This window comes from Mesocricetus auratus, unplaced genomic scaffold (genome assembly GCF_017639785.1).
Source record: "Mesocricetus auratus isolate SY011 unplaced genomic scaffold, BCM_Maur_2.0 Super-Scaffold_100021, whole genome shotgun sequence".
Lineage (NCBI taxonomy): Eukaryota > Metazoa > Chordata > Mammalia > Rodentia > Cricetidae > Mesocricetus > Mesocricetus auratus.
The window spans coordinates 28,685,983-28,701,000 of NW_024429202.1; the positions used below are offsets into that span (position 1 = coordinate 28,685,983).

The following is a 15,018-nucleotide window of genomic DNA, read 5'->3' on the forward strand; positions in this document are numbered from 1 at the left end:
ACAACCCCTGCCTGATATAGATAATTAAATCAAGCAGAGATTGAGACTATTTCATAAAATATCAGCTAACATTAGAGAAAACTAGAATAGGTGATAGTAGATTTTGTTTCCTATACACAAAATGATCTGTGGAAAATTTCTAATGAATAATCCAAGAATCAGAGAAAAGAGCACTAACAAACAACAGAAGCTTCTGACTACAGATACAAGCCTACCGGTAGTTATTTCTGAAGATTAAAAAAATCGAGATTCTAGGGAACTGTCCTCTATAGGGCTGTCCATGGAGTTCTCAGTGTGGGAAACTGTAATTTTACATGGCTTATACAGGAAGAAAGGAAGCAGCAATTTAACAATCAAGGGAAAGAAGGCAATAAGATTATTATAATCACAGCAAAGGCAACTGCAAACTTCCAAACAAGCTATAGAAAATGATGACCTCTTCTTGAGTTAAGCTAATTTTAAGTACTAACAAATAAATCAGCTACCTGCAAGTGACCTAATCAAAGATAGCTTAAAGTCTGTTGCTAATAGAACATCTCCCAAATCTTACCAGATACCAAACACAGTAACAGTTTATTTCAGAGTAACAAAACACTATCAGTATGCAGTGGGGTTCTAACAAAGGAAGTCCACTTTGAGACTAGAGAAAGACAAGGCAAAGACAGGAATCGCTCAAGTGTTTCCTGTAGCACCCAGCAGGTAAAGGGGCACCCTAGTTACTAGGTGTGCCCATCTTTCTCCTGTAAAGATTCTCCATGCATCTACCCTTATAGAACACAATGGCTTCTCAGACTTTTCAACTGGGTAAGGACATTCCAGCCAGGCACCCCAACATCTCTTTTGCTTTGCAGGGTTTTGTTTTGTTTTTCAAGACAGGGTTCCTCTGTGTAACAGCCCTGGCTGTCCTGGAACTTGCTTTGTAGACTAGGCTGGCTTCACTGAGATGTGCCTCTACCTCCCAAGTGCTAGGATTAAAGGTGAACACCACCACCACCCGGATCTGCTTTGTAGTTTTATCTTTCCTTATAAATTAAGAAACAAGTGACCATGCACGGTGGCACATGTTTATACTGTGTGCTGCCAGCCTTGGTTTTCACAGAAAAACTATGCATAAAAGTAAATAAAGGTCCCAGCACTGGAGAGGCAGAGGCAGGCAGATCTCTGTGAGTTCGAGGCCGGGCTGGACCGATAGCCTCCAAAACAATACAGAGAAACCCTGTCTCGTAAAAACCAAAAAAAAAAAACAAAAAAAAAAAAAAAAAAAAAGTAAATAAAGGCAAAGCATGGTGACACACCCATAATTCCATCATATGGAAGGCAGAGGCACAAGGATCAGAAGTTCAAAGTCAACCATAGCTACACAGGGAGTCTGAGGTCAGCCTACATTACACCAGAGAACCTATATCAAAAAAATCAACAAAGGGGGCTGAACAGCTGTGAACACCTGCTGCTCTTCCAGAGGACTAGAGTTCAGTTCCCAGCAACCACACCAGACAACTCACAAGTACCTACAGCTCCAGGGGATCCAACAATCTCTTTTCTGGCTTCTAAGGGTACCTACCACACGTGGTATACACTCATAAACAAACATACATTAATATAAAATGAATCTTTTAAAAGAAGGAATGACTGAAGAAATAGCATTACTATATACCATTAAGTCTAATGACTAATAAACATGAGTAGCTCCCAAACCTCTCAATCATAATCAAGGGTTAACTGATTTTAAAAAGCTCTTCAATTCAAATTATACATTTGTTTCCCTATTTTTTTTTTTTTTTTGTCCTGGAACCCACTCTGTAGACCAGACCAGGCTGGTCTCGAACTCACAGAGATCCGCCTGCCTCTCTGCCTCTTGAGTGCTGGGATTAAAGGCGTGCGCCACCAACGCCCGGCAGTGTTCCCCTATTTTTTAAAGTCGTATTATATTATTTCTAACTGTGTGTGTATGTGTGTGTGTGTGTGCACGCGAGCACATATATGTATATATACATGTGCGTGCAGGTGTCCAAGCAAGCCAGAGGCATCCCCCCTTGGAGTGGGAATTACAGGCAGCTGTGAGATGCCCAACATATGGCTCTTTGAAGAGCAGTATACTCTCTGAACCTCTGAACCATCTCTCTAGCCCTCTCAACATTTTTAAATTAAATTGTCATGGAGTTATATCCCCAACCTCAAAAAACTGTATTTTAAAGCAATTCAAGCATGTTAGCTTTACACATGACCCCAAAACATTTATTACTCTAACTGTAGATCATATATTTGCAAGCCTTACAAACATAAATTTAGTTTTTTAGGTAGTTTGGTTGGCTCTTACATCAAATAACCTACAGAGTTAGTCACACTTATATCCAACACATAAATTGCATGGTTTTGTGGTGCTGGGGCCTCATACATGCCAGGAAAATGCTTTACCACTGTGCTATATCTCCAACCCCTACTTCTTATAGAAAGATTAAGGTTTCACTATGCTGTCCAGACATGTCTTAAATTCTTAAGTGCAAGTTCTCTTCCTGCCTAAGCCTTCCCAGATGCTATAACTATAGACATCTGTCATTATGTATGTCAGTCAATGTGCTAGAGTTAGGGACAATGAGTAAGGCAGCTGAGATGTTGTCAAGTGGTTCACAGCAGTGAGCTGATACAATGCAGAATGAAGAGGACACCCCCATTTACACAGCTACAAATGAAATAAACTCCAGTAAATGTTTCAATGAAGATGTTATCAAAGAATTACAAGGTATTAACCAATTCTATCAAGGAATGGCCTACCTGTTGACATGTTCTTCCCAGTCTTCTGGTGGAGGAGGAGCATCTGCATCTGTCCTGGCGAAGATAACATGCCGCTCACACTCATTCATCACACTCCGAGCCTTCTGGTTGTCATAGAGTGGTACAGGAGTTGACGTGACCGTCTCCACATCTATTGGAACGTCTGATTCACTGTAAATAGGTGAGGAAATAGGACCAAGCCATACACACTTCACACAACACAAGTGTTTAACAATCATCTGGTTGCCAAACAAAAACATACATAAGTTTACAGAACATAATTAGCTTTAAATGATGAATAAGCTCATCATATCCTCAAGAAAATTTTGATTCAAAGTCATCTTCCCCACATTCTCATCTAGTTTTCTTCTCCCTGGTATATGCTTGAGAAATGCAAGGTCATTATACCTTTAGTGACTTTGGTTTTTCTTTTGAAGCAGTTTCACACTAGTCTGGAATTGACTATATTGCCCAGGCTAGCCTTGAACTTGTTGTTTTACTTAAGATTTTTTAAAGCAATTTTTGTGTATGTATGTAAGTGGGTATGTGCATGTGAGCTCATGTCCAGGGGCCAGAGACATCTGACATGGGTCCTCTGCAAGAGTAATATGTGATCTTAACTGCTGACCCATCTCTCTCCAGCTCCCACCCAGCCTTAACCTCTTGACACTCCTCTTGCCTTGGCCTCACCAAGAGCTGGGACTATAAACATGAGCCACCACACCTGGCTCCAAAGTCTTTTTAAAATGCAGCTATACAAACACACACACACACACACACAGAGGAGACAATACATCCACAAGCAATAATTAGCTACCTAGGCATATTGTCCAAATGCGGAAGCTTTAAGTCACATGCGGCTACTTAAACTTACTAAAAATAGAATTAAAAATTCATAACTTGCCCAGCATGGTGGTGCACACCTTTCATCTCAGAACTCAGGGAGCAGAGATAGGCTGATCTCTGAGTTCAAGGTCAGCCTGGTCTACGGAGTGAGTTCCAGGACAGCCAAGGCTACACAGAGAAACCCTGACTTGAGGAGGAAGAGAAAATCCCTTCCTCAGGGCTAGAAAGATGGCTAGGCTGTTAAGTGCTTGCTGCTCTTGCAGAGGATCCAGACTTGATTCTCAGCACCCACATGGGATGACTCACAACTGCCTGCAACTCCAGTTCCAAGGGGATCTATCTGAGGACATTGGCACTCAGTGCACGTACCCACTCAAAAACACAATTAAAAACAAATAATTCAGTTCTCTACTCACTGACCTTCATTTTAAGAAAATGCCATGAGATATAAATACATGAGTTTTTGTAAGAAGTTTTACACAGTAAAAAAAAAAAAATCAAATTCTATGTAAAGGCAGCTTTCAGTTATGCCCCAGGCCAAAGGCATCAGAATTATGCTAGAATGTTCCTCTAAATCATGGCTCACTGACCTTGAGCAAACTGAAAGTCAACCAAATGTTACTATCATCAGGAAATAAAAACAAAATATAAAACCAGTCCTGCCGGGAGGTGGTGGTGGCACACACCTTTAATCCCAGCACTTGGGAAGCAGAGGCAGATGATCTGTGAGTTTGAGACCAGCCTGGTCTACTAGAGCTAGTTCCAGTATAGCCTCCAAAGTCACAGAGAAACTCTTCTGTCTTGAACCCCACCCCACCCCCCAAAAAAAACCAGTCTTCTGAGCTGGGTAGTGGTACAGATCTTTAATGCTAGTACTTGGGAGGCAGAGACAGGTGGATCTCTGTGAGCCAGCCTAGTCTACAAAGGGTTCCATGATAACCAAGACTATTTCAAACAAGCTACTCTTCTAAGCCATACCTAAGCTTCAATCCCTAAAGCTTGGGAGGCAGAAACAGGAAGATCAAGAATTTGCTGCCACCCGAAGCTACACAGCTAGTCCCAGGTTAGCCAGAGGTACAGAGTAATACCCTGCCCCAAAAGAAAATACAAACTATCAAGGTGGTATGTACCTATTATCCTAGCACCTGAGAGGTGTAGGCAAGAAGATCAAGAGTTCAAAATCATCTTAAAATGTACTACTATCTGGGGAGAGGAAGGGACTGGTGTGTGTGTGTGTGTGTGTGTAAACAAAACCAATTTCAAAACTGCAACAAACCAATAAAAACATCCAACATTCTACACTTGCTTAAAAACACACAAAGGTCCCTCTAACTCATTAATACTCAAAGGGGTAAGGGTGGGCGGGCGGATGGGTGTGTGTGTCTGTGTGTGTGGAGAGAGAGAACCCACTTCCTCCACAAGAAACAAAACAACCCTGTGCTTGAGGAAATACTAAACATGAAGTCAAAACAAACAAAAAACCGACAAAATCTCTTATCCAAAAATTTGTAATGATCAGACTAGAGCATTTCAGCAAATCCTGATATGGGTTCAAAGTAATCGACTAATTAGTTAGGTCAAATGTAACCAAATCACTTATCAGATAGTAAAGTTTTGAAATTTTCTTACCCTCTAATGTAGGGTGGCTGGAAATATAATGAGACTTAGGAGGGTTTAGATTAACCCACAGGTGGCTTTCTGTAAGGAAGTAAGAATGAAAGCAATGTTTTGGGAACTCCCTCCGAATCTGTGATTTGTGCACTGAAGCCAGGGAAAGCTAATGACAGATTGTAGCCACCATCAAGCAAATCAGATGCTGCAGTAAAGTGACAAGGAAAGGCCTTGGTTTTCTCTTTCCACACAAGCTCTACTGCACTTATCTATGTGGACTAGGCTGTGTTCTCATTTGGGTATCTCGCTTTTCTAGTTCACATTTGCAGATGTCTGCGAAGATGACACCAAGATCTCTAGTCACCCCCACCCAATCACTCCCCAAAACACCTCTCTATAATCCCACTCTATGATCACTGCCAAGGTTAGGCCAAAGTAGCCCTTAAGAAGGAAACCCAAACTCACATGGTATTCTCAAACTCACATAGTATTCTCCTGCTGCCGACGGGGAGTTACAAAGAGCATGCGGGTGGGGCGGGCACTACTGGCATCTGGGTGGGCACTCCACGGTTTGGCATAGCTATGATCCAAAAACACGAGGTCCAGCTCCCGCTCATGCACTGAAAGCTGGAAGAGCAGGGAGGTCCCCATCCGCCGGGCTGAAGTCTGGAAGTCCCTCTCCCCACCCCGGTGGGCCATGTCAGTAGTCTGGCAGCCAAGTCAGGGTGTGAGTATCTGCATGCTAGTCACCTGCAGGGAGACGAGGTTTGTCAAAGTCAGTATTTTCACTCTCTCCCAATCTACACCTTCAAAATACGCTCGTATGCCTATCATTCTTATCGATTATGCACTTTGCCCACCGAGGTGAGTTCCCACACCACTACCAAAAAAGGTGCCGGTGCTATACAAAACCCACAATTATGTAACTATAAACTGACTCCACAGTTACAAAGTCCTTTAGTCCCACAACTAGGAAGGCACATGCAGACGGATCTCCACGAATTCGAGGGCAGCCTAGTCTATACAGTGAGTTCCTGTCTCAAAACAAAAAAAAAAAAAAAAAAAAAAAAAAAGAGAGAGAGAGGGAGGGAGGGAGGGAGAAAATAAAAAGCAAAACAAAAGACCTAAATCTGCTATGCAATTTCCTTCCTGGGTGATAAAGGGTTTTTCTTTTTGTTTTGCAAACGAGGAATCACAAGCACGAATTCTTTCAAAAGCTAAGGGGTCCCTACTTTCCATCCCCTAAAGGACTTGGGCAGGGCCTGTGGACTCGGGCACCCCTGAACAACAGCCGGGCGTCCAGGAAGCTGACTGCTGCCCAGGGCTCCAGGTGTCGCCGCTTTGGGCTGAGATTAAGGGGCGTCTCCTAGGGTCACGTTCCAAAGTTTTGCACCGACCTCATGTTACAGCGGAGTTTTGAACAGATAAAAAACGAGCGCCCGCCCTCAGTCCGTGCCGGGACGGGCCCTCAGGAGGCCTTTCTTCCTCCGCCCTCCCACAGCGAGGCGCCCGGCAAACTGCCCGCTCCTCCGGGAGGTTCCCGCCACGGAGCCGCAAAACCTCAAAACGGCCCACCCGGGCGGCGCGGCGACGGCGGTGGCTCGGGGGCCTAGGCGACTTGGCCAAGGTCATGCCGAGTTCGCGATTAGGAGGAGCCGCCCGGCCCCGCCTCCCGGGGCCCTTCTCGGTCCCGCGCCTCAGCCGCCCCAGTCTCCCGCGCCCGGCCCGCCCCGGGCCCGCGACTCCAGTCCCGACCCCCCGCATGCCCGCGGAGCCCCGAGGGCCTCGCAGAACCGCCGCCCGCCGCCTCGAACCCCACGGGCCGCCACCCGCGCCGGGCCAGGCCCGCTTCTCACCAGCAGTCGTCGGCCGCGCGCTCGCCCGAGCCGAATCCTAGCGCGCGTGCGCTTTACCGCCTCCGCGCCGGGCGCGGTGGGCTCTGACGAAAGCGCGGAAATGGATCGCTGCCTGGGAACCGCGCGGCGGTGAGCGGCAAAGCGCGGAACGGATCCGCTCCCGCGACGTCGCTGGCCAGTGGGCATCGCCGGAGGGGCACACAATTCCGAGGCAGAGACGTCCTGCCCTCCTCCCTCTGTGTTTTCTGCAGGAAAAGTGAGAGCAAAGAACAAGATTGTTTCTGGGCGGTGGTGGCGCACGCCTGTAATCCCAGCACTTGGGAGGCAGAGACAGGCGGATCTCACTGAGTTCTAGGCCAGCCTGGTCTACAGAGCAAGTACCAGGACAGCCAGGACTGTTACACAGAGAATCCCTTTCTCCAAAAAAAAAAAAAAAAAAAAAAAAAGGACAAGGTAGTTGAGACAACCCAAGGGCTCAGTGTCCCCATCTTTGTCCCTTTGCCCATTACAGAGCTAGGTTCCATTTGCAGTAGGAGGATGGGGGTTACCTTCAGTCCAGCGCGGTAATGTAAACGCAGCACGCAGGAGGCTGAGACAGGAGGATCACGGTGAATTCCAGGACAACCTGAGCTACAAAGTGACACGCTGTCTCAAAACCTCAAAACAAACCGGAGAGAGGGGGAGAGGAATCGATTTGCAGCGTGTTGGAATCAACACTAGAGCTGTGCGGAGTTTAAGGAATAAAGGGAAACTGGCAGAGTTTAGACTGGAATGAAGCAGAGGTGGAATGTTAGGCTCAACAGACGGCAGCAGGCAAAGGCTTCAGCCTTTTCTTATCTCTAAGTGTACAAATACTTAGCCCTGCCTCCCCAGGTTGCCCGGGGAACGCAGTGGGTTATTTCAGCCACCTGTCAAGACCTCGAATTGAGCCGGGCGTTGGTGGCTCACGCCTTTAATCCCAGCACTCTGGAGGCAGAGGCAGGCGGATCTCTGTGAGTTCGAGGCTAGCCTGGTCTACAAGAGCTAGTTCCAGGACAGCCTCCAAAGCCACAGAGAAACCCTGTCTCGAAAAAAGCCAAAAAAAAAAAAAAAAAAAAAAAGACCTCGAAAGACCTCGAATTGATTTCTTGATGGCAATTTCCATGAGCTATCCCACCTCTGTGCCTTCGAACTCAGCGTCTTCGGCTGGTCTCGAACTCACAGAGATCTGTCACTCACAGAGATCCGCCTGCTTCTGCCTCCCGAGTGCTGGGATTAAAGGTGTGCGCCACCACCGCCCGTCGGCTGTTTACTTATTTATTCATTTATGGGGAGAGTGGTAAGACAGGATCCCCTGTATCTCAGGCTCGGCTCAAACTAGCTGTAGAGGCAGGGATGATCTTGAATTTTTGATCCTTCTGCTTCTCTACCTTTCAAGTGCTGGCATTTCAGGCCTGCATCACCAAGCCTAGTAGAACACAGTGGGGTTGCTTTTTTGTTTTATTTTTGTTTGTTTGTTTTTGCTTACTTGTGGTTTTTGTTTTGGAGGGTTTTGTTTTGTTTTTCAAGACAGGGTTTCTCTGTGGGTAGCCCTGGAACTAGCTCTGTAAACCAGGCTGGCCTCAAACTCAAATATATCTGCCTCCCTAGCACTGGGATTAAAAGTGTGAGCCACCAAATCCCAGTTTAGAACCCAGTGTTTTAAACTCTAGGTTGCAATCCATTTAGGCTTGAATAATTAAAGGTAGAGGGTCAGGAAAATTAGGCAATCGCAAGAGGTTTCTAAATGTGCAATGACCTAAAATTAATTCAACCAGCATATCTAGCAGTTTGTGATGTGTTACATTCACAATGTCACTGTAGCCTTGGTTCTGAGCATGCATACTTTAGCATGGCTCATGCCATATAGCTACAGCACCAACAAATGCTATCTAAAACCCCTCAGCTCAGACTTCAGACTACTGTATGTTATGAACTGCGGTGTTTTTTTAAATTGTAGACACAAAGCTTTTTGTTCTTACAGCAACCTAATAGTTTCATTATGAAAAACAAAGGCTCTTAGTATTTTCCTATCTTTCTTCAGCATGTATCAAAGTGGTATTATCTTTGGATTGCGGTAGAATGCTTGGTTTTTAGAAATTGCTGTTTGAATGGCTGTCTTAAGCTTCATAAAGCAATCATTAGATGAATTTTAGCTTGGGATCAGGACAGAATGTCCAATCATTGCTGAAAACACTTCTGCCATTTTGCAGTGTGTCTTTATATGAAGTAGCTTTCTTAGCATTAATTATTATTATTATTAACAAAAATATCCATCACCTCAGAAGCTAGAGAATCAGGAGTTCAAAAACAGCTTCAACTACATAGTATTTCAGGGCCAGCCTGGGCTACATGAGACCCTGTCCCAAAAATAAAAAATCAAACAAAGAAAAAAGAGGTTAAATGGTTTGCTTCCCCTGAGGACTCATCGATTTCCATATATATTTTTTGATAGCTTCACTTCTTTTCTCATCTAAATTGCATGTCTTTGCCAATAATTCACTCCAGACAAAAGAGAATTCTGTGCCTGATACTGAACGCAAAAGGAGAGCAAGAGAAGGAAAGACTCTCCAAAGCAACTAGGCACTTTTGTTTGTATAGACCTAGTCACCTCCAGCCATTTGTTTTACACATTCTCTCAGCCATCTCTTCCGGAGATTCTCTCCGGAACCAAGAACCACTTATCTCTGTGATGTACCTCTGTTGCTAAGTTCCACTCCCCCTGAGAGCCTGGGACAGAGGGGCTCTAAGGAGGAAGCCGTGTCGCAGTGGAGGGAAGGAGGGGAGAAAGCAGGCGGCCAAGATGCTGAGGGTTGTCGTGGAGTCGGCCAAGGTTAACCCACCTCTCAGTCCCCCACCCAAACCCTGTGTAACTATCTACTTCAGAGGTGAGAACTAGGTCCCAAAAGGCTACCGCAAGCCCTGCTAGGCATCACACACTCAGTTATTCACATCCTACTACATGAAAGATGTCCCATGTGGCACGAGACTCTGATAGCTTCACAACCTGTTTGTTGTCAAGCCCCTGGCATATCAGGTCCTGGGTTTGATTCCCCAGCACAGTTAAAAACCCAGTCAGGTGAAAGAAGAAGAAGAAGGAAAAAAAAGATGATAGTTTTTGGGTTGTTTTCTTTTTTTAAGTTTTTTTTTTGAGCATACAACTATTTGTGTTTTTTGTTGTTTGTGAGATCTCACTGTGTAGCCCTGGCTGGCTTGAGTTACAACTTGCTTTATAGCTAGGCAGTGGTACATGCCTCTAATCCCAGCACTTGGAAGGCTGTGGCAGGGGAATTTTGAGCTCTGCTCCAGCCTGGTCTACATGCTGAGATCCTATCTCAAAAATAAAAATAAAATCAGAGAGAGAGAATGTGTGTGTGTGTGTGTGTGTGTGTGTGTGTGTCTGTGTGTGTGTGTGAGAGAGAGAGAGAGAGAGAGAGAGAGCCCTGCTTCATAGAATTATGATGAGAAGCTTACAAGACAGCATATGGATAGCCTTTAGTATAGTATGACTTTTGCTAATAGCTGCTCAATATTGTCATTTCCACTTGAATGAGTCTTACAGTTGACAATGCCTCTTCATAAATATAATTGTTCCTCCAGCGGCTCCATGAGCCAAATGGGGCCAGATTTATTATATCCACTTTTTAATAATGGAAGGAACATATATCTAAGAAGGGAGAGGGAGAGAAGGGGGAGAAGAATGTCTGAGACAGATTAAGTATATTTAGGAATCACAGAGCTGGGAGCCAACAGGAAGTATGGCCTGGGCTTGGGCTCAGCAATATAGTTTTGACTAGCACGTGGGAGACCCTGGGTTTTGATCCCACTGATACAAAAGAGAGGAATAAATAAAAGAAAATGTGATGGTAGTCTCCTGGTTGAATGTATGGGAGCTAGTACAGGCCAACAAGGTTTCAGAAACTTGCAGGGAGTGAGAAAATCAGGTCCAAAAGAAAAGAAGATACAATGCAGTTGGTGTTCCATATCTGTGGGCCCTGTATCTGGGAATTTAACCAACACGAGTCAAAAATATCTAAGGGCAGGCAAGATGGCTCAGCAGGTAAAGGCAAATGTCATTCCTATACTCCACTGTTGAAAATGAGTCACAGCCCCATATGGCTTTGAGACCCTGGGTACTATGTCCTGGGAAGAAAGTGAAATGAAGATAGGGTTATCCATCACACAAGGTGATAAGTTTGAAATACTTGAAAAAGAAACTACAGATGCTACATCACATCTGCCAATGTAGATTTGACTTCTCGGGGTACCATACCTCTCTTGATCCCACTCAAACTGGGACACTGAAATACTTTCCCCAACTCATCCCAGCCCCTTGGTATCTTTACAGATATGAAGAAAAAAACCCGTGTGGAGGAAGGAAATGACCCCATATGGAATGAGGTACACACACTATGGCGCTCCTGGAAGAGGACTGAACTACTCCAAGAGCAAAGGGCAGGGTTGGGCACTAAGCAGGTGCCAGTGGTCTAGGGAACTGCCAGGGAGTCTCACCTGGGTTTCTGAGGTATCTTAGCCTAGGTTGGCCTCTGATCTGACAGGGCTGCAAAAGTCTCATCTGTCCACAGCTGCTCTTGATCTCTTTCTTGCCTTTAGGGAGGAACCACAGCATGGTCCATCTGCTAATCCATCCACACCATTCTGATAGACCTAGAGTCCTAAAGCAGAGACAAGGTCCCTTGTGCAGAATCCTTTTTTTTCTTTTTTAAAATTCACTCATGCTGTCCCACCCCACAGTCACGCCTAACATGCCCAGGAAGCTTGTCACAGTAACACATGTAGGATCTCCCACATGTAGGACAAGGTAGCAAATGCAATCCTTAGGGAAGTAGACATGACAGAAAATACTGAGTTCCAGCGGATTCCCTGGACTCGCCCTCACTTCCTAGAAAGATGGGATGGGAAGGAAGGAGGAGGCAAGATGTTGCCCAACATGATGTCACATGCTTATAATCCGAGACTGAGATAGGAAGACCACTGGGCTCCAGGTCAACCTCGCCTAACTAGTGAGTTCCAGGCTAGCCAGGATTACACAATAAGACCCTGTCTCAAAACACCAACTTTCAAAATAAATTAAAATGATGATGATTTCTCCCTGCCCCTCATAGACCCTAATCTGGCATCTCTGGAATCAACCACTGGAAAATGACTCCTTTCTGCAAGTCATCCTTTGTGATGCGGGCTCTAAAAAGAAAGAAAGGTGAGGCAGAAACAGACAGGAGAAGTCTGGCTGACCCTAAGCAACAGTGGCCACACATCCCTTATCTAACCCATAACTAACTCAGATAAAGGACCAGAGCCCATGCCACACAGTAAAGAAAAATGGGGGTGGGTGGGGGGAGCAGTACTAAGGGAGTAGAGACGAAGTTGGCTAGAATACAAACTTGGGTACCAGCAGAAGCTCTGTCTTAAAGCCACAGATCTTGAATGTCTGCAGAATTCCAGCCTCTTCTGGTCGAAGCCTGCCTAATTCTAGTACCCAACCCAGACTAACATCCCGGAACTAGGAGTAAAGCCATGACACACCTTTCCAAAGCATAGAATCTGATTGGTCCATCTTGGCCAGATGCCCATCTTTGATCCAATAAACTACTAGTTTTCTCGGGATTCCCCCCAAACAACTTCCCACAGAATGTAGAGCTCCACCCCTATCACCAACACCCCCACAGTCCTCTGGTGACCACTGTGCTTACCTGGATTTTTCAGACTCTGGGGTAAAGTCATCCCTAGGGCACAGCCTGGGACACAGGAGGAGCCCCTTATCCTGGCTGGGAATCTCATTCCTACTCCTTGCCTCCCCCAGGTTCATTGGTCTGGCCACTGTACTGCTCAAGCAGCTGGTGCAAAAACCAAATGAAGTCCTATTTATGAAGAACCTGACCCTGCTAAACCATTCCATGAAGCCCACTGATGTGAGTCAGGCATCAGACAGCCCAGGCAGGGCATCGGGAGGAATATGGGCAGCTGGTGTGGCTGAATGTCTTGCCCTAGGAGTAGTCAAGTGCTCCACCATAAAGGAGTCCTTTGTGCCCTGAGAGTGCCATGGCACTGCTGCTATCTTCTGGGTCCCCGTCCTGCCATCCATCTCCTGTTTACCCATGTGTTGTCCCTGGAGTCGGTCACTGTGCTAGGAACTGGGATTCAAGACTGAATGTCGGTGGGGAGAAGAATGGGAAAGTTTTGCCCAGAGAAAAGGGAAGGCCTCAGAGTGTCCCAGTTGGAGGCTGCTGCTCTGGGGAAATCAAAGACAGGCTTACCCAAGTGATTGGTTAAAAACTCCTATTTGGCTTTTCCTAGTTGGTCCTATGAGATGGAAACCTGAGCACCTAAATTCAGTCCCCGGGACAAGGCAGGCTGGTCTCCTGGGCTGCCTTCTGTAGACAATAGATTGGTCTTCTGGACTGGTAGCTACAGTGCAAACTCTGTTGTATGTGCTGTGGTCATCATCCATGTGTATATTCGGTCTCTCAGAAGGACGTGAGTTTGTCCACTGGCCTAGAGAGGCAGGTCCCTGAGCAGAAGTATCAGGGACATGCGGAGGAGGCAGGTTCAGGCAGGGCAGGCTGCCTGTGCTGCTGGACCAGGGTGGAGGTGAAGACGGAGGCTAGAGATGAAGGGGCTTGTGGTGTGCACTGCTAAGACTTGATTCTAATCATTTAGGCGGGTAGTGGTGTCCACTGGACAATCCCAAGGGATTGTCTGAAGATGGTGGGTGGGTGAGGAGTATCTGGACGAAGGAGGTCAGCTGGGAGGCACTGGCAGTTGTCCTAGATCAGGAGACATTAAAATTGCGGGGTTAGGTGGGGGGGGGAGGATGACGATGACACCCTAGTTAGCACCATGGTCCAGAACAGGTCCTGAGTCACACTTCTCTCTTCTCGGCAACCTCTTGGGTACTCTGCCGTTGAGATCATTGTAATTCCATTATCTTCCAAATCCCCTCCATTTTAACCAACTGCTAGCTCATCAGTCTGTGTGTGTGTGTGTGTGTGTGTGTGTGTGTGTGATGACTAGCCTCGTGTTCCCAGGAGAAGGGGCATGAACCCAGACAGACTAAGAAGGCTGTTGCTATAAATTATAAAGATTTCAACATCTGCCTTCCGACTCCCTGCCTTTGCTTTGCAGTGTACTGTCACCCTCCAGGTGGCCCAAATACGTGACCAGGATACTAGGACAACAGGTATGCGTTTCCCTAGGGTGAGACCAAGCGTATGTGTTCTTTGGGACCTTTGAGAGCCAAGGAAGTTATATGAAGCTTACACTGACTTGTTCTCCCTGGTTTGTTCAGGTTGTTTTCTTATACAACCCAGAACCATCTGTCCAGGGTGATACCACCCACAGTGGGCTCTCCCACAGCAAACATTAATCAGGAAAGTTTCCCCATAGACTTGCTTACAGGCGACCTGATGCAGAGCATTCCCTCAATTAAGTTTTCTCTTCCCAGACGATCCTAGGTTTGTGTTAAGTTGACAAAAACTAGCCAGCACAGCCGCCCATCTTCTCATCTCATTTCTCATCTCTGGACATAAGGCTTATCCTAATGGGGAAAGGGGCAGAAGGACATAGGATGGCCATTTCCAAGAGCTCCCATGTATGAAGAGGAGGTTCCAGGGATCTGTTATTGTTGAGGATGAGAGGGGCCCATGAGCATGTTCGGGGGAACACTTATGTCCCACCAGGGTCAAGTTTTCAGTAAGAAGTAAGTCATGGGAGGCAGGGTGGTTAAAGGCGGAAAGTCCTGAAGCCCCCTAAACTGCCAACCCTGGACCTTTTCCTTAGGCAATGAAGAGTTCCTGAGCTCAACTGCAGATAAGATGACCCAGCAGAAACTAATGATGCCCAGCTTCACCATGCACAGGGCTCTGGCTTCCAAGCCTCAGCACTTTCAGGTGAGAGA

General features: G+C 46.1%; 2 protein-coding genes across 10 annotated transcripts in view; one reads left to right on the forward strand and one right to left on the reverse strand.

The window, feature by feature from the left end:
- Kansl3 (KAT8 regulatory NSL complex subunit 3) overlaps window positions 1-7,162 on the reverse strand; it is a 36,505-nt gene extending 29,343 nt beyond the window's left edge. For 2 of the 9 annotated variants that reach the window (XM_040729158.1, XM_040729154.1), the window contains exons 1-2: window positions 5,714-6,260; window positions 2,773-2,943 (exon numbers count right to left, since the gene is read on the reverse strand). In XM_040729158.1, the coding sequence (XP_040585092.1) occupies window positions 2,773-2,943; window positions 5,714-5,928 (386 nt within the window). In that variant the 5' untranslated portion in view covers window positions 5,929-6,260. Of the gene's footprint in view, window positions 1-2,772; window positions 2,944-5,247; window positions 5,317-5,694; window positions 6,262-6,626; window positions 6,899-7,085 lie in introns of those variants that run through there. The other 7 variants (XM_040729155.1, XM_040729156.1, XM_040729160.1 and 4 more) reach the window with 7 other exon arrangements.
- Window positions 7,163-9,897: 2,735 nt separating this feature from the next.
- Fer1l5 (fer-1 like family member 5) overlaps window positions 9,898-15,018 on the forward strand; it is a 51,174-nt gene continuing 46,053 nt past the window's right edge. Inside the window, exons 1-6 of the mRNA XM_040729297.1 lie at window positions 9,898-9,991; window positions 11,452-11,504; window positions 12,230-12,321; window positions 12,925-13,033; window positions 14,247-14,301; window positions 14,901-15,010. Of these exons, the coding sequence (XP_040585231.1) occupies window positions 9,907-9,991; window positions 11,452-11,504; window positions 12,230-12,321; window positions 12,925-13,033; window positions 14,247-14,301; window positions 14,901-15,010 (504 nt within the window). The 5' untranslated portion in view covers window positions 9,898-9,906. The remainder of the gene's footprint in view (window positions 9,992-11,451; window positions 11,505-12,229; window positions 12,322-12,924; window positions 13,034-14,246; window positions 14,302-14,900; window positions 15,011-15,018) is intronic.